Source organism: Loxodonta africana, chromosome 3 (assembly GCF_030014295.1).
Source record: "Loxodonta africana isolate mLoxAfr1 chromosome 3, mLoxAfr1.hap2, whole genome shotgun sequence".
NCBI lineage: Eukaryota > Metazoa > Chordata > Mammalia > Proboscidea > Elephantidae > Loxodonta > Loxodonta africana.
Genome location: NC_087344.1, coordinates 195,234,306 through 195,252,202, shown reverse-complemented (window position 1 = coordinate 195,252,202; position 17,897 = coordinate 195,234,306). Strand labels below are relative to the sequence as shown.

Sequence of the window (17,897 nt, the reverse complement as noted above, 5' to 3'; positions counted from 1 at the left end):
CTCACCCCACCCGGCTGGGCCGTGATGTCAGAGCCGGGGAGGGGCGGGGGGCGGGAGCGGCGAGGAGGGGAGGGGAGGGAAGGGGAGGGGAGGGAAGGGGAGGGGGGAAGGAGCCCGAGGGGGCGGGGGACCCAGGGGCTGGGAAGCCGGAGGGCTCCCAGGATAGGGGGCAGCACTAGGGGGAGGCCGGAGCAGGGACGCTGTCATTTCCCCCTCAAATGCGAAATCCTTTTCTGAGATTCAATTCCCTCCCTGTGGGACGCCCTTCTCCCCTTTTGACCTTTCGTTGACCATGGCTGCTGGGGCCTTGGGAGGAGCAGAGTAAGTTACGGGTTTAGGGCCTTGGAAAGCCTTCGGCCTCTGGGTTCTCTCTGGTGTTTGGAAAAACCTCTTTCCTCACCAGGTAGCCTCCTTGTGGGTCTGAGGAGTAGTAGTAAATGGCTGATCAGACATCTTCGTTGGGGGATGGAGGTAGGGGTGGGGCAAGAAGCAGCACAGGGACCTTCTTCCTTTAACCTGGGCTCCTGGATCTCCCCCCCTACCCCATCTCTTGGGTATTCACTTCTGGGGCGATGCCAGCGGGCCCCCTTTCTGTTCCTCTCACCTCTCCCAAGGATACCCCTCCTCCTGTCTTCCCCTCACCATGATGTAATTTTATTTTCTGGGGAGAAAACAAGCAGCAATGAGCTCAGCATGCAAATATAGACAACCTGCAAAGCCACGCTTAGTGCTGTCTCCCAGCTCTGCCCCACTGCCCAGGCCTAGCAAGGCAGCTCTCACTTCCCCTCCACCCTAGGGACTTTCCTCCACCAGAGCCTCAGCCAGACTGAAAGAGGGAAGGAAGAATTGGGGAAGCATCTGTTTTTACCCCATCTGCAGTCCAAGGGGGTCTCTCCTCAGCTCCCACAAGGTCTGGCCCTGGTCCGGCAGAGAGGACAGTCCCAGAACCATCAGTGTCCTCAGCCACTTCCGAGGATACCTTGTCCTCACTCCAGCTCCACCCCCTGCAGAGACCTCTTTAAAAAAAAAAAAAAAAAAAACTCCTTGCTGTCCAGTCGATTCCAACTCATGGTGACCCCATGTGGTATACAGTAGAGCTGCTCCACAGGGTTGGTTAAACACGCCAAAAGTTTGACAGTTTGAACCAAGCCAGTGGCTTTTTGGGAAAAAGACCTGACAATCTGCTCCTGTAAAGATTACAGTATAGAAAACCCCATGGGACAGTTCTATTCTGTGACATGGGATAGCTTTGAGTTGAAATTGCTGTAATGACACCCAACAACAATCTTTATGGAAGCAGGTCACCAGGCCTTTCTTCCATGATACCACAGGGTGGGTTCAAACTGCCAACCTTTAGGTTAATAGGGGAGCACAAACCATGTGCACCACCCAGGAAGCCTCAAAATGTGCCTGCTCCTTTCTTGGCTCACATTGTCCCTGGATGAGGCCCAGGCTCCAGCTGCTTTGGGTTCATAGCCCATCTCTGTTCTTCACCGTCCTCATCCCCACTGTGCTCTGAGAACAACACACCCTCCTAATTTGCCTCTGTATGTATCTCATTTGCTCCTCACAACAACCTGGGTGAGTAAAGGCCAAAAAACAATTTCATTGACTCCTCTTGGAGGCTCAGAGACAATAAATGACTTACCTACAGACTTGTAGTTTCTCAGTGGAAGGGTCATGTCTTCCAGAGGCAATGACGTACAGGAGTCTTGGGCTTCATACTGGCTCCACTCCTTTCATGGCACACTACCCTCCATGCCTCAGTGTCCTAGCCAGTAAAATGGGGGTGACAGTGCCTACCTTACAGCCTTCTTCTGAGGGTTAGGAATAAGAAGTCTGGTGACTAGTACAGATGGGTGCTTGAAAAATGGGAGCTACTCTGTTTAGTCCAGAGCTTCCCACTGACCTGCGCTAGACTGTAAGTTCCGTAATATTATTGTAACATTAGCTCAGTGCCCATACTCTTTATTAAGCATTTATTAAATGGATACAAGTTGGATGAACATACAGTGTCTACTTTCTACACCCCTGCTACCTTCTCTAGGAACACTTCCTGGATTTGTCAGTAGACAGTGAAAACTTTTCTAATCTCAGGTCTCATCTTTTCCATACTTAGAAATTCTCGAAGTCTCCCAGCACCACCCTTATAAGCAATTCACGAAAAGTTATTGTATAATTTATGAGCTTATTTAGCTGCTTGGTTTTCCCATTCCTACCCCCGAACTCCTTTACACTTGCCCTCAGCCTGGGCCTGTCCTGGACAGAATGAGGGTCCTTTCTGCCAGGACCCCTATCAGGGCCCAGCCTTCGCCTTGAGTATTACGAAAGTCTCTAGTTGTAAGAGCTGGGCTTTCTGCCTCCAGTGTCTCATCATCTTCCTTCCCCGTATCCATCTAGCTTCTCATTGCCAGATTAAACATTGTCCCCCACCACCACCACTCTTCTGTCAGTTTGTCATACTTCAGTGGCTTGTATGTTGCTGTGATGCTGGAAGCTATGCCACTAGCATTTCAAATACCAACAGGGTCAGCAGAGCTTCCAGACTGAAACACACTAGGAAGAAGGACCTGACATTTACTTCTTGAAAAAAACGGTCAGTGAAAACTTTATAAATGGCAGTAAAACATTTCTGTCCTAATGCCAGAAGATAAGCCCCTCAGGTTGGAAGGCACGCAAAAGATGACTGGGCAAGAGCTGCCTCTTCAAAGTAGAGTTGACCTTAATGACATGGATGGAGTAAAGGTTTCAGGATCTTCATTCACTGATGTGGCACAACTCAAAATGAGAAGAAACAGCTTTAAATATCCATTAATAAATCAGAACGTGGAATGTGTGAAGTATGAGACTAGGAAAATTAGTAATCATCAAAAAATGAAATGGAACACATAAACATCGATATCCTAGGCATTAGTGAGCTAAAATGGGCTAGTATTGGCCATTTGGAACCAGATAATCATGTGGTCTACTATGCTGGGAATGGCAAATTGGGAAAGAATGGCATCGCATCCATTGTCAAAAAGAACATTTCAATATCTATCCTGAAGTACAACGCTGTCAGTGATGGGATAATATCCATACGCCTACAAGGAAGACCAGTTAATACAATTATTGTTCAAATTTACGCACCAAAAATAATGCCAGAGATGAAGAAATTGAAGATTTTTACCAACTTCTGCAGTCTGAAATTGATCAAGCATGCAATCAAGATGCATTGATAATTACTAGTGATTAGAATGCAAAAATTGGAAACAAAGAAGGATCAGTAGCTGGAAAATATGGCCTTGGTGATAGAAATGACACTGGAGATTGCACGATAAAATTTTGTAAGATCAACACCTTCTTCACTGCAAATACCTTTTTTCACCAACATAATCAGCAACTATACACATGGACCATGCAAATGGAATACACAGGAATCAACTTGACTGCGTCTGTGGAAAGAGATGATAGAGAAGCTTAATATTATCAGCCAGAAAAAGGCCAAAGGCCAAATGTGGAACGCACTATCAGTTGCTCATACGCAAGTTCAACCTGAAGCTGAATAAAATTAAAGCAAGTCTAGGAGAGCGAAAATATGACCTTGAGTATATCCCATCTGAATTTAGAGACCATCTCAAGAATAGATTTGACTCACTGAACACTAATGACCGAAGACCAGATGAGTTGTGGGATGATATCAAGGACATCATACATGAAGAAAGCAAAAGGTCGTTTAAAAGACAGGAAGTAAAGAAAAGACCAAAACAGAGGTCAGAAGAGACTCTGAAATTGGCTCTTGAACGTAGAGCACCTAAAGTGAATGCAAGAAATGATGAAGCAAAAGAGCTGAACAGAAGATTTCCAAGGGCAGCCCGAGAAGACAAAGTAAAGTATTATAATGACATGTGCAAAGAGCTGGAGTTAGAAAATCAAAAGGGAAGAATATCCTTGGCATTTCTCAAGCTGAAGAAAATATTCAAGCCTCGAGTTACAATATTGAAGGATTCTATGGGCAAAATAAAGAATGATGTAGGAAGCAACAAAAGAAGATGGAATACACAGGGTCACCGTACCGAAAAGAATTGGCTGATGTTCAAACATTTCAGGAGGTAGCATATGATCAGGAACTGATGGTGCTCAGGGAGGGAGTCCAAGCTGCACTGAAGGCATTGGCGAAAAACAAGTCTCCAGGAATTGACGGAATACCAATTGAGATGTTTCAAGAAACGGATGCAATGCTAGAAGTACTCCCTTGTCTATGCCAAGAAATTTGGAAGATAGCTCCCTGACCAACTGACTGGAAGAGATCCGTATTTTTGCCCATTCCAAAGAAAGGTCATCCAACAGAATGCAGAAATTATTGAACAATATCATAAATATCACATGCAAATTCAAAAAACGATTGCAACAGTACTTCAACAGGGAATTGCCAGAAATTGAAGCTGGAACGAGGCATATCATTGCTGATGTTAGATGGGTCCTGGCTGAAAACAGAGAATACCAGAAATATGTTGTCTCAGGTACCTAGTGCTACTGTAACAGAAATACCACAAGCGGATGACATTAACAAAGAGAATGTATTTTCTCACATTTAGGAGGCTAGAAGTCCGAACTCAGGGTGCCAGCTCCAGGAGGCCTCTCTCTCTGTCAGCTCTGGGGGAAGGCCCTTGTCATCAATCTTCCCCTGGTCTAGGAGCTCCTCAGTGCAGGGACCCTGGGTCCAAAGGAGGCACTCTGCTCCTGGTTCTTCTTGCTTGGTGGTGATGAGGTCCCCTCTCCTCTTTGCTTTATTCTCTCTTTTAAATCTCAAAAAAGATTGACTCAAGATACAACCTAATCTTGTAAATTGAGTCCTGCCTTGTTAACATAACTGCCTATTATTCTGCCTCATTAACCTCATAGAGGTTAGGATTTTCAACACATAGGATAATCACATCAGATCACAAAATGGTGGACAACCACACAATACTGGAAATCATGGCCTGCCCAAGTTGACACACATTTTTGGGGGGACATAATTCAATCCTTAAGAATGTTTACTTGTGTTTTACCGACTATGCAAAGGTATTCAACTGTGTGGATCATAACAAATTATGGGTAATATTGCAAAAAATGGGAATTCCAGAACACTTAATTGTGCTCATGAGGAACGTGTACATAGACCAAGAGGCAGTTATTTGAACAGAAAAAGGGGATACTGTGTGGTATAAAATCAGGAAACGTGTGCACCAGGGTTATATCATCTCACCATACCTATTCAATCTGTGGAAATCCTGGTGGCATAGTGGTTAAGAGCTATGGCTGCTAACCAAAAGGTCAACAGTTTGAATTCACCAGGCACTCCTTGGGAACTCTATAGGGGCAGTTCTACTCTGTCCTATAGGGTCTCTATGAGTCAGAATTGACTTGACGGCAACAGTTTTTTTTTTAATTGAATCTGTATGCAGAGCAAATAATCCAAGAAACTGGATTATATGAAGAAGAACATGGTATCAGAATTGGTGGACGACTCATTAACAACCTGCCATATGCAATGACACAAACTTGCTTGCTGAAAGGGAAGAAGACTATAGACTTCAGTATGGATTACACCTCAATATGAAGAAAACGAAAATCCTCACAACTGGACGAATAAGCAACATCATGATAAATGGAGAAAAGGTTGAAGTTGTCAAGGATTTCATTTTACTTGGATCCACAATCAACAGCCATGGAAGCAGCAGTCAAGAAATCAAAAGGCGCATTGCATTGGGTAAATCTGCTGCAAAGGACCTCTTCAAAGTGTTGAAAAGCAAAGATGTCATTTTGAGCACTGAGGTGCACCTGACTCAAGTCATGGTATTTTCAATTACCTGATATGCCCGAGAAAGATGGACAAATAATAAAGAAGAGAGAAGAAGAACTGATGCATTTGAGTTATGGTGTTGGCAAAGAATATTGGACATACCATGTACTTACTGCCAGAAGAACGAACAAATCTGTCTTGGAAGAAGTATACCAAATTGTTCCTTAGAAATAAGAATGGCAAGACTTCATCTTATGTACTTTGGACTTGTTATCAGCAGGGACCAGTCCCTAGAGAAGTACATCGTGCTTGGTAAAGCAGAGGGTCAACAAAAAAGAGGAAGACCCTCAACAAGATGGATTGACACAGTGGCTGCAACAATGGGCTCAAACATAGCAATGATTTTGAGGATAGTGCAGGACAGGGCAATGTTTCGTTTTGTTGTACATAGGGTCACTATTAGTTGGAACCAACTTGATGACACCTAACAACAACAGCCCCCCCCACCCCCCACCCCCAGCTCCCAGGATTAAATTCAAACACCTGCACAAGCCATCCCCATATGCCCACCCAGCCTCACTCTCACCACTTGAACTTCTTGTCCCTCTGGTTTTCTCTGTTTCTCCGATATGACAGGCACATGCTACCTGTGTGTCTGATGTTTCCACCAACTGAAATGTCCCCTCCCCAGCTCCTTTGCCACCAATCAAAGCCCACTCCTCATTTAAGGCCTAGAAATATCTCACATCCCTTATGAAGCCATCCAGTCCACTCTGATCTATTTCTTAGGAGTCTATATTGTTCTTTCATTCATTCCTTCTTTTAACAAACATCAATTAAGAACTTTTTGAGAGCCAGGCCCCATGGACACAAAGAAAAAGCCCTGGTCCCTGCCTTCACAAAGCTCACAGGCTAGTGGGGAAGACAGACCTGTAGATGAAGAACCAGACAGAATGTGCTGAGTGTGCATGTGAGGTGTACAGAGAGAGCAGTGGGAACCCAGATGAGAGGACTGCAGGGAGGGGCCTGCTCTGAGAAGGCCTCACTGAGTTTGGGCTCAGCCTTGAAGTTCAAGTAAGAGCTGCAGGGAGAGTGCTATCCAACAGTGTGTAATCACTTAATTACATATTGCTTTGCATTTTTCTTCAATTGTTTAGTGTGCTTGTCTTGACTTCCCAGTGAGGCTGATCTGCTCAGAAGCAGGGACAGGCCTGGCATTCTCTATTCTTCCAGAGCCTAACAGCAGTGCTGGACAAACACCATGTGTTCAGAATAGGCTTGTTGACTCGAAAGGAATAAATAATCCAGGCTCCCCTGGGATGACTGCCCGGAGGGAGACCCAACTCCCTGCTATCACAGTTCCCTAGCCCACTCCTATCAAGGCATTCACACCCAAGCTACCCGCCCATCCCAGCCTGCTCCCTCCTGCCCAAGGGTGAGACTTCATCAACAGACACTTGCTCATGCTGCCCCAGATCTCTTTATTGAGACCTCTCATTTGACCCAAATACATTAACAAGAGACTGCTGTGATACAGCCTCAAACACTACCCTCTCTTCCTCCTGGCTAGGGGTCAGAGACTGAGCATATAGGGTTTGAGAGAGTGAGGGAAATTGTTGCTTAGGTGGAAGGAATGGGAGAGAAGGGGACCTGTAGATATGGCAAGAGGAGAATCAGGGTAAAGAGTATAGAGAGTGATGGAAGAAACATATAATAGATGTTGGTAAATTATGAGACAAGAAACACAAGTCAGATGAGAGGGCTTGATTGGCATCTAGGGCAAAGTAGCTCCTTTCCTCATCAGATGAGGGGGACAAGGGTCTCAGCACCAGCATATAGACCCCAATGGCTTAGTGTCCCTGGAGGAGCTCAGGGAAGGACAGGGAAGGCAGGAGGGAGCATGAGAAGATCAGTTGGAGCTTGGAGATGGTCACCGCAGCTAACTAGTCATCATCGTCATCGTCATCATCGTCATCATCTTCTGTGTTGATCTCGCCCGCCAGCACGTCCTCCAGCCAGTCCTCCAGCTCCTCAGCTGAAGGCAGGTCCTCCTCGTTGTCCATCTCCATCCATATGCTATCCGCCTAGGAGATAGCATGGACAGGGGCCAGAAGTTAAGCCTGGCTTGGGTCTTTGGACTTGTCCTCCCACTCATTGGACTGTATATTCTTCCCCTGCATCCCCTGTCACTTGTCGTTTCCCTTCTGTTAGCGGCCAAGGAAGCTGGCCAGGTAAAGGCCTAGATTAGAAGAGTGACAGTGGGAGTAAGTGGAAAGAAAGGATGGATCAGCAAAGAGACCTTTTCCCTTCAATTTTTCGTCCATGCTCTTGCCACGCTGGGCTTCTGAAAACAGACCTCTCTATCATGCCCTTGATGCAAAACCATTGGCCTCTCTTCATAGCCTATAGAATGAAGTCAGCAACTCTTCAGCATTCAAGGCTTTTCCAGTACCATCCTCAGTGATCCCTAGACTCTCAAGCCACGCAAAACGACTCTTTTTCCTGAGCCTGGTATTCATTTTCCTATTTTCAAACATTTGCCCTGGGTTAGTTTGGAAATAACTCTCCTTACTCTTCATTTGTTGAAATCCATTTTAGATGCCACTTCCTCTTAAACCCTTCTCTGGTTCTCTGAAGCAGAAACCACTTTGCTCTCCTTTGTGTTTTCCTAGCATTTGCACTTTTATTATGTAAAGTTTATCAGATCTAGACTTGTATTGTAGTTAATAGAATCCATGTCTGCCTCCCCAGTTAAGACTCAGAGTTCTCTGAAATAAGACTGTGGCTTCTTCAACTCAAACATTTTGAAGGACCTCATGTCAACGGCACTGGCTTTTCATGTGTGGATAAGAAGATTTCTTCCCTCAAAGATCTCAGTCTACTTGGAGAGACAGGCCTGATATATAAATAGCGACATAAAAGTCATGTTCTAGATGCCAGTGGGCTCTGGGAGTGTCAAGGAAGGAATGACTCCAAATGGAAGATGTGGAAAGACTTTATGGAGATGAGACAATTTGAACTGGGCCTTGAAGGATGGGCCACAGGTTTCAACAGGTGGAGGCAAGGATTGTTCATGTCATGAATCTTCCTCTCCATCTAGCCATTAGACTGGGCATGCCTATTTCCTCTGGGAAGGACTAAATCCCTACTTAGCAGAGCAGAGGAGAGCTAGCTATGCTGGAAAGCAGAGCTGGGGGCCAATAAGGGGTGAGGGGCGAAAACTCACATCAGTAACGTTGACAACTCCTATTTGTGGAGCTGACAAGTCGATGTCAAACGTCTTCTCCCAGTATGGTACCAGCTGTAGAGAGACCCAAATATGGCAACTTAATGGAGTCTAGGAGCACATTAAGTCCAAGGGGGTGAGTGTGAGGGTCAGCGCAGGGATAAAGAGGGGATATTATGAAACCACAGTGGATAGGAGTGAGTCCAGCTGTAGGTCCTGAAGGGAATGGGTAGAGTTGAGAAGTAAAAGAGTAGAAATTCCAAAGGAAAAGTATCAGGAAGGGACACTGGCCCTTCCTTCCCGAGGAAAACTAAGTAGGAGACTCTGTTTGGATCCTGGATCTGCTATTAACCAACCTTGGGATCTTGGGCAAGTCAATTCTTTCTGACCCTCACTTTCTACATCTCTAAAATAAGGTGGTTATGTCTGGTGATTGCTCGTGTTCCTCACGTTTCTATTTACTCATTCAGTTACTCCTTCTACAATGAGTGCTAAGTGTTGAGGATTCAGCTGGGAATAAAACCATCCCCAGAGACATGGACTCTTCTAAGATTGAGTGTGTGTACTCATGCGCGGAGTTAACAGGCCCATCTGTTCACCAGAACATTGGTTTTCTCTAGAAGGAGTCAGCACTGGGGTACATGAGGTATCTGCCCAGCCTCTGCTCTGGGAATCATGTGTTTTGTCCCAAACAACTCCCTTTTCTGCCTGTTCACCATCCCAGGATACCTCAATGCCCACAATGCTCTTAAGCAAGCAACAGGCATAATCTCCAAGGGCCCCCAGATAGGAGTTGGGGGTAGGGGCTCTGAAGCAAACTCCTCCTCAGAAGCCCCAGTCTGAGGCCCCACTTTAGGACAACAGTATGTGACCAGGTTGTTAACCTCTTACCAGAGGGAAGTCATCAGGGTCAATCCAGAGGATGCTAAGATCAGGGTTGTCAGTGTTATCTTGGGCCACAGACTTGAGTGTCTCTAAGAATTCATAGCCATCTTGGAGGAAAAATAAGTAAGAACCATGAGGAGGGACAAAGAGGAATGAGGCACAGAGGAAAAATGAGTCGAGATCTATTTCCCTGACTCCCACAACTTCCTATCTCCAGCCCAGACTGCCTGCAAACTCTCTGCTCCAACAGGCACACCCATCACTCTCCCACCACTACTGCCTGTCCCCTATCCAATCCAGTCCGGTATTCATCCCTTACCAGGATCAGCTTCCTCTGCAAAGGCCACAATGTGGATTCCATCCAGGTCATCCTCCTGTTGGGGTTGGCGGGAGGGTTAGTTATACTTCCTGACGTTGGAGAGTCCAGAACAGACCCTAGACCTTCCTCGAACCTGAATTTTGTGGAAATCTAAGTTCTGGCCAGGTATTTTGTGGTGATGACCCTTTTCCAAATGACACTGCCCCTCTCAGCTTCAAGGCCCCCACACCTCTTCTGGAACTCCCTTTAGCCCCAGAGCTTGAGGCTCTTCCCTTGTCATCTTCATCCACTTATGTCTGCCTCCCAATTTCTGATATGTTCTTCAGAACAGAAAACTTTCAGCCTTTGCTGGTGCACTGTCTTTTCTACAAGTGGGTCATGAGGAGCAGAAGGTGGGATGCTTCTAGGACTTGAGTCTTCAGCAACCCATGTTCCCCCGAGGGCCTGGCCCTGGCTGGAGGCACTCACCCAGGTCTCATACATACTCTCAGGCTTCAGTTTCCTCAGGGTTGATCTAGAAGAGACAGGTAACAGTGGGTAAGGAGCCCTCGTGCACAAACAGGTTAATTGGTTGACTGCTAACTAAAAGGTTGGAGGTTCAAACCCAACCAATGGCTCTGTGGGAGAAAGACATGGCTATCTGATTCCATAAAGATTACAGCCAAGAAAACCCTATGGAGCAGGTCTATTCTGTCACATGGGCTCGCTATGAATTGGGATCGACTTGAAGCACCTAACAACAACTCAGTGGGTGAGAAGGTCAGCCCCTTCCAGAGGGTCCCCATGGCAGAGGCTGCCTCTGGGTCATGCCCGGGGCACAGACAGCTTGTAGCTCAGAACAAAGCCAACTGACAAAGTCTAAGTTCTGGGCACCAGGCCCAGATCATTGCATAGTGAAAGCAGGTGGGAGAGGGGAAGCTGGGCAAAGGGGACTGGAAGAGAGACTTTCGGGAGAAAGGTGAGAGAGAGCCAGACGTAGAGGGTATTCATTGATTTATTTATTCAGTCACTCATTCAATAAAATTGAGTCCCTAATATACTCTAAGTGTTGTGCTAGGTGCCGTGTAGGCAGAGTTGAACAAGGCAAACACGGGCTGTGCCCGAGGAAGGGGATCTTAATCTAGTGGGAGAGAGCGAGAGTAAGTAGTGTTTACACTGATGAATGGGCATCCCCAGTTGTGGAGTACTGTGAAGGAAGAGAATTTTGTCTGTGTGTGTGTGTGTGTGTGTGTGTGTAGAGCAAGGTTTCTCAACCCTGGCACTACTGATATTTTGAGCTGGAGAACTTTTTATCGAGGGGCTGTCCTGTGCATTGCAGGATGTTTAGCAGCATCCCTGGCCTCTACCCATGAGATGCCAGTAGCAACCCCCCAACAGAAAATGTCCCCAGGCATTGATTGCCAGATGTCCCCCGGAGGGCAAAATCTCTCTCCTCCTTTCCCCCATTAAGGACCACCTGTGTAGGGTAATGTATTGGGACAACCATGGGACAGATCTGGGTTAGAATCCCAGTTCTGACATGACCTGTGGAACCTTTTTAACTGAGGTTGTTAAAAGGATTAGATATAATAATAGAGAGAAAGCACTCATGTGCTGACTTTGTGTAAATCACAACATCACAATGAATGATGCACATTTAAGGAGGATTTCCTCTGTACACAGCTCCGGGCTAAGTACTGGGGTGTAGGATATTCGGCAAAATTATCAGTGTATCAAGGGACACTGCTCCCCAGAAGCACATTTATCTCCGAGTAGGACCAACTGCCTGGTGGGCTGAGTGTCCTCCAGCCTATGTCACAGACCACAGACAGGCTTTCTAGCCCAAGGAGGAGCACGCCCACTCAGAGGAGTGCCCCAGAACCCCACCTCCTGTGCTTCTCCACGAAGCTGACAATCTCCTCTTCGCTATTGGGCTTGTCTGGGATGGTCACCGGTTCTTCCGTGAAGGCCTCATAGAAATCGATTTCATTCAACTTCAGGGTCAGCTTCTTCGCCACCTTCGGGGGGTGGGAGACAGGGAGGAGTGGAGCAGTGAGATGCAGGAGCACGCTGAGAAGTAGTATTTATGGGAGAAGGCATGCTAGGAAGGGAGTCGGGGGACTGGGTCCTAGTCTTGTGATTGCTACTATGACATTGAGCAAGTTTCTTAGCTTCTCTGGGCTTCAGTTCAATGTGAGAGAGGTGGGTTAGATAATCTAAAGCCCTTTTCAGCTCTTAAAATCTATGAGACAGAAAGGGCTCGGGGTGTTGGGGAAGTGTTGGCGTGTGGGAAGGGCAGATCCCCCACAGATTCTGGGAGAGGAGGCTGGAGGGAAGAGTAGAGGAGTGAGGGAAATCCAACATAACCATGGGTGGAGAACCTTGCTGTCGAAGGTGGCGAAGAAGGGGATGTAGGGATGAAACTCCTCGGCTGCGTCCTCGTAGGCTTTGAAATCTGTGAGGGGATACAGAGTCAGTTACCGGGGAACCAGGGTGTGCCAGGGAGTCATCCCCCATCTGCCTCTTTCCAATTCTTCTTTGGAAGAATTGAATGGGTAAGGAGCCCTGGGGCTGGGAGTAAGGAGAATTTCATCCTGAGAACCCACCCCCATCCACTTAGAGTGGGTAAATATAGTAGGGTTGCAGTAGGGGGAAGACAGGATGTTGGGGGTATATGTTTGGGAAATACCCAGAGTGTACGGGGATGTGAGCAGCTGGTGGAGGTGACCAGGGTAGGGAGAAGAAGTGATGCAGGGAGTTCAGAGATAGAACAGCTGAGACAGCGGTGACGTGGAGAGGTAGAAAGACAGATGAAACAGGGATTCAGGCAGGGAAACAGAGGAGTTTGAGGGTGACCCACGCTCTGAGTCTTTGTTCTTGAAGTAGCCAATGAGTTTGATCTCATCTTCGATATTCTCAAATGCCTGCAGCTCTTTTTCACCCTCAATGAACTCCACAGGATCCTCTAGGACCTGGAAGAGCAGGGACATTGAAGGAAGAGATTGAGTTTCTATCCTTAATGCGAGGGCCAGAGAGAGGCGTTCAGGGAGAAGAGGGCTGGGTGTTAACAAAGTGTGTGTGTGTGTGTGTGTGTGTGTGTGTGTGTTGGTGTTTATAGGGGGATGAGCAGGAAGTCAAAGCAAGCCATGAGGTCCAAGAGAATTCTCACATCAAGCAGAAACTCCACTAGGGTGTCAGCAGAAAACTCGCCGTCATACTCAATGACTTCATCTCCCTTGAACACATAAATGCTGTCCTCTTCAATTAATCCTAGGGAATGAGCCAGAGGTGAGCCATGATCCCAACCTTCCCACAGATCCAAGGGTCCAAATCCCAGGTCACTCTGCGTTCAACCATCCAACTTAAGCCCACATCCTCTGCCTCTCCCTTGTCCTGCCCTGCTCACTTGCATTGCCCCTGAGCCCCTGCACCCCTGATGTCATTGCCTGGTTTTAGCCCAGGATGCTAGCCTTATAGGGGAGCCAGGTGGTAGAAATTCCGGCCATATTTCTTCCTTTCTCTCTCCCTGCCATAACTGTAGATGAATATTCAGGCTACCTCCTCTGAGGACTCAAGTTGCTGACTCCCAGTCCGGCCCTTTAACCCTCTGCTATTATGGTATCTATGAGTTGGGATGGACTCAACAGCAACTGGTTATTACTGGCGAGATGACTTCATTTTTGCTGACCTCGCCCCTCCCCCATCCATAGCTGGCGTCTAGGCTCAAGCCTGTGCTGCCCCCTGGTGTTCGGGTGCTGTAACCCTTAATCTCAGCTCTGGAGGGGGAGGGGTTGGAAGAGGGGTAGAGTATTCCCTGGTACCCCTTCCCCACTCCAGCATCTAAGATCTGTTTTTGTGTTTAAATAGGGGCCAACTTCACCTCTCTCTGGGATTTGCACGTGGGTCTCTGTAAGGAATAGAGGAGAGGCTCGGACCCGCAGCCATAACCCTCCCAATCTCAGTTTTTGACTCCTGCCGTTAAGAACAGGCATGGTAGGCTTCCCCAGCCCCTCAGCTCCTGAGAGTTGCCTGCTCAGTCATCCACCCTAGGCCCCCAGTCTCACACACCACCTTCCCCTTCCTGCCTCTCTCATCCCCTTACCTAGTTTCTTGGCCACAGCTGCATCCTTCTCAGAGTCCACCAGCCCGAAGCCAACACCCTTGTCTTCTAGGACTTGGGCTGCTAACTGGAGGGAGGGTTGGGGTTAAAACTAGCCCCTGGAGTTCATATTAACCCCCTATTCCCCACTCCTTCAAACTCGGTCAACTGGGGTGCAGGGAATATTAGAGTTGACCTTGACCCTATGCTAGGATCCAATATATTCCCAATTTCCCTACAACTCCACCCTGTTGGTCTTTAGTTCAATTTGAATTCCTTTCCCTTTCCTGCTCATTTACAATGTGCTTTTTATGTTGCTTCAGTTGACAGAGGCTGCTTCTGAAGGTCTGGGTCCTCCACGCCATCCTGATCAAGGCCATGCTCAGGGCGGGAGTGACATTAGCAGGCCCTGGGGAACCCAGTGGGAGGAAGTACAGAGGGCAGGAGGCTAAGGCAGTGGCATGAGGAGGGCGGAGGGAGGGAGCATGGCTGGGGTTTCGTCATGCCCTGGGGACTGGGGAAAGCCAGATTGCTGGGAGGACAGAGTTTCTGCTATTTCCCACTCTGTCACCTCTCCCCAAGAGAGGAGAGGTGACCCAGGCCCAGCTCTCCACCCAGGTCTGCCCCCTTTCACTCTCTACTCAGCCTGTTCTCAGACTGTGGCAGTCACACCCCTAGATCTCTGCCCCCCTAAGCCTCCATCTTGGCCTGCACCCTGACTCACTCTGCCTTGGGCTCGGCTTCTAGCTTTACCCCATGCAGACTCTGCACTGTGATTCTCAGGGCAATGGGAGCAAAGAGGGTGGCAGGTGGATGGTCTGGGATACTGAGCGCTCAGGAAAAAAATACTTGGCTCATTAATTAGCCCCACGGGGGCAGGGGCACGAAGAAGGGTTAGCCCTGCAGCCCGGGTGCCTTGCCCTGAAATGCTCCAGACTCTGGGCAGGCTGAGGCCTCTCTGCACCACGAAGCTGGTGACAGGGCCACAGGAGCCCAGACAAGCACACTCAGACATGTTCTGGGCTTTAGCAGGTGTGTGGAATTACACCTCCCCACTATCCCTAAACACCGGCTTTTCCTTTTCTTTACAATAACCCCTCTTTCCTTGAAGCTTTAAGTCAGCTTGGGGGGTGGGGAGAGCCTTCCCACAAAGAAAAGATGGGAAAGGCATTCAGAAGCCTCCGTCAACCACAAGAATTTTCCAATCTGGGCATTCAACTTGATCCAACAGGGACTGATGGGGAATGAAGGTGGGGGAGGAAGAGAGAGGGCACTGGAAGGGCAACAGGAGGTGTGGTGGCGTCTAGGAGATATTTAAACATTTAGCCCTTAAATAAGTGGCATGCAAATAAGACCAGCTATATTTAAGTTGATACTCAGGTTGAGTCTCTTTGGGGTGCAGCCCCTAATGTGTATGAAGAGAGGGCTAGGCGAGGAGGTTCATGGGCAATTCTCCCCCTTCTCCTGAGTGCCTCCCTTTTCATTTGCCCCTCAGCAAAGGACACCCCAGTTCTGGCCAGACCTAGCACTTCCAGGGTCCTGTAGCACGGAGGAGACAACCCCCTGCAGCCCCTGCAATTGCCTACCTATGGTGGTACTTTTGGGTTCCCGAGTCTCTGCTGCCACCTCATGCCACTGTGTTGTCTTGGTCAAGAGGGATCCTGCAGCACTGACCTCACTCCCCGATCCCACCCTCAGACTTCTACGCGGGGCTGTGGGATGGGGGCCCATGGAGAGGTCCTGGGGGTGCTCTTCAGGCCTTTAGGCCCCACCACTCACCTCCAGGGTAAGCTCCTCCATCTCGAACTGCCTTTGTGAGGCTTTGTCTTCCGCGGGGGGCTCATGATAGAGCAGTGCCAGCACCTCATATTTCTTGAACACATTCTTGTAGTTCTTTGCATTGACATTGATCACACGGTCCACACCATCGTACTGGGGGAAGTCCAGCCCTTCCTCCCCCTGCACCCCTGACTGGGGTGTCCCTAGCACCAGCAGTAGGAGCAGTGCCAGCCGCAGACCTGACAACACTCTGGCCCCCATCCTGTCCGTTGCACTCATGGAGGTAGTGGGCTCTGGGTGAGTGCTCCTGGTCCAGAAGGAGGTTAGCTGGGGTGGGGAGGGGCCTCTGGGTCCTGAATCCTGAGGTAAGGGGCTCAAGGTGGGGGCGGGGTGGGGAAAGGCCCAGAGCAGTGGACAGAGAACACTGCTGGGTCCTGGAGAAACTGGAGACAGAAGCCAAGAGAAAAGGGTCAGGAGGAGGATTAGGAACAGGGGGCGGAGAGGGAACCAGAGCTGCCCCTGAAACTGGCACCTCTCGGCCCCCACCTGGTCCTGTCTAAATATGTCTCCATGGTTGGCAGGAGGGATGGATAACCTTCTGAGGCCAGGACAGCGCCATGAGGGTCCGAGTCCTCCCACCTCAGACACCTCTCACCCAGGCTCCCAGCGGCTCCTTCCCTCCCCCTCCCCCACCGTCCAGGGCTCCTCAGCCCCTGTCCCCACGCTGGCCCGTGAGCTTATCACCATATTAAGAAAGGAAAAGGGAGAGACGCCTGAGCTAAAAATATGACCAGATGAGTCGGAGGTAAATGAAGCTGGGGCTGGGGGAGGGGCAGTACGGGGGTAATTAGGGAGAGCAGAGGGTAGGGCAAGTGTAATGACAGAGAAGAAAATGGGGGGTGGGGAGGAGGAGGCATTGTGGGTCTGAAGTTAAGTTGATAACAGAGGACAAAAGGGGGACAACTGGGATATCGGCTCCAAGTCCTAGGAATCTGTGAGTCCCCTGCAGGTAAATCTGGTTTCTTTGATCTTGTGGGGGGGGGGCGGGGTGAGGGGGGGACAATACAAGTGCAATCCAGGCTAAAAGACAGAGACCCCCTGCAGTTACCTGTAAAGCACCAGGACAAGGGATGAGGTCATTCTCTGAATAAGAGATGGAGCCCAGTCCAGGGCTGGTGACCTGGCTCAGCTCCAGCCAGTTTCCTTTTCTTCATTCAACATTCCTACCTTGGGAGTGCAGGGAAGAACGAAGGATAGGGTGTGGGATGAGGCATGCTGGACGGGATCCCATACAGTAGAGATGCAGTTTTGGGGGTCCTCTGCCCGGAAGGCCCAAGATGAAAGGACTGTGGCTCTGGGGAAAGTCATTTGACTGCTGCCAACTGCTTGCGCTCTCTGCCATAGCTTGGGCTCCATGTTCTGGAGTAAATTCTGAAGGCCAGTGGGGAGGGAGAACTCCCAGGGTGTGAATTCCAAGGAGAGGGAATTGCTACTATTCATGCCTACCCTTTTGAAAAGATGGAGAGGGTTACATATAAACACTAGGAAAAAGTTAGCCCTGGGAGAACCTGAAGAAGTGAGCCTTGTGCCATGAACCAACATAAGAATAGATTAATTCTGTGCACCTGAGGTCCAAAGTGGAGTTGGGGGCACAGGGGTTCTAACATCTTGGATCCCAGTTTGGAGGCGAGAAAAGAGTCGATGAGTTCAATTCTGAATACCTCACAAGGCCTTTCAAGTAAACTGAGGCAGGAGGGAGACCATGGAGAGGCCCCCACCCCTACCCTAGGCATCTCTAGTTCTGGAGAGGCAGCGTCTGTTTTGCACCAGGTAGGGACATAAG

General features: G+C 48.7%; 1 protein-coding gene and 1 long non-coding RNA gene across 3 annotated transcripts; both read right to left on the bottom strand.

The window, feature by feature from the left end:
- Positions 1–92: 92 nt before the first annotated feature.
- Positions 93–2,590, bottom strand: LOC111751937 (uncharacterized). Of its 2 annotated transcripts, none has more exons than XR_010321577.1 (3): positions 1,352–2,590; positions 869–1,016; positions 93–661 (listed from the first exon to the last, which is right to left on the bottom strand). It is a non-coding gene; the product is annotated as an uncharacterized LOC111751937 (long non-coding RNA). The 2 variants fall into 2 exon arrangements; XR_002786979.2 differs by having other exon boundaries at positions 1,431–2,590.
- A 4,088-nt stretch (positions 2,591–6,678) lies between these two features.
- Positions 6,679–16,890, bottom strand: CASQ1 (calsequestrin 1). The gene is made up of 11 exons (XM_003415181.4): positions 16,055–16,890; positions 14,279–14,363; positions 13,346–13,446; positions 13,037–13,148; positions 12,558–12,631; positions 12,064–12,194; positions 10,666–10,711; positions 10,198–10,252; positions 9,885–9,985; positions 8,994–9,068; positions 6,679–7,851 (listed from the first exon to the last, which is right to left on the bottom strand). The coding sequence occupies exons 1-11, from the start codon at positions 16,331–16,333 to the stop codon at positions 7,711–7,713; spliced, it is 1,200 nt and encodes a 399-aa protein (XP_003415229.1). The 5' UTR covers positions 16,334–16,890; the 3' UTR covers positions 6,679–7,710.
- Between the last annotated feature and the right edge of the window lie 1,007 nt (positions 16,891–17,897).

Bases quoted from the DNA above. Each gene is read 5' to 3' on its own strand.
- CASQ1 (XM_003415181.4), bottom strand. From the start codon at position 16,333: ATGAGTGCAACGGACAGGATGGGGGCCAGAGTGTTGTCAGGTCTGCGG. The intron at 10,712-12,063 runs GTGGGGTTCTGG...TGTCTCTTCTAG, and splicing joins TTCGTGGAGAAGCACAGGAG to ATCAACCCTGAGGAAACTGA. The intron at 10,253-10,665 runs GTGAGTGCCTCC...CAACCCCAACAG, and splicing joins AGAGTATGTATGAGACCTGG to GAGGATGACCTGGATGGAAT.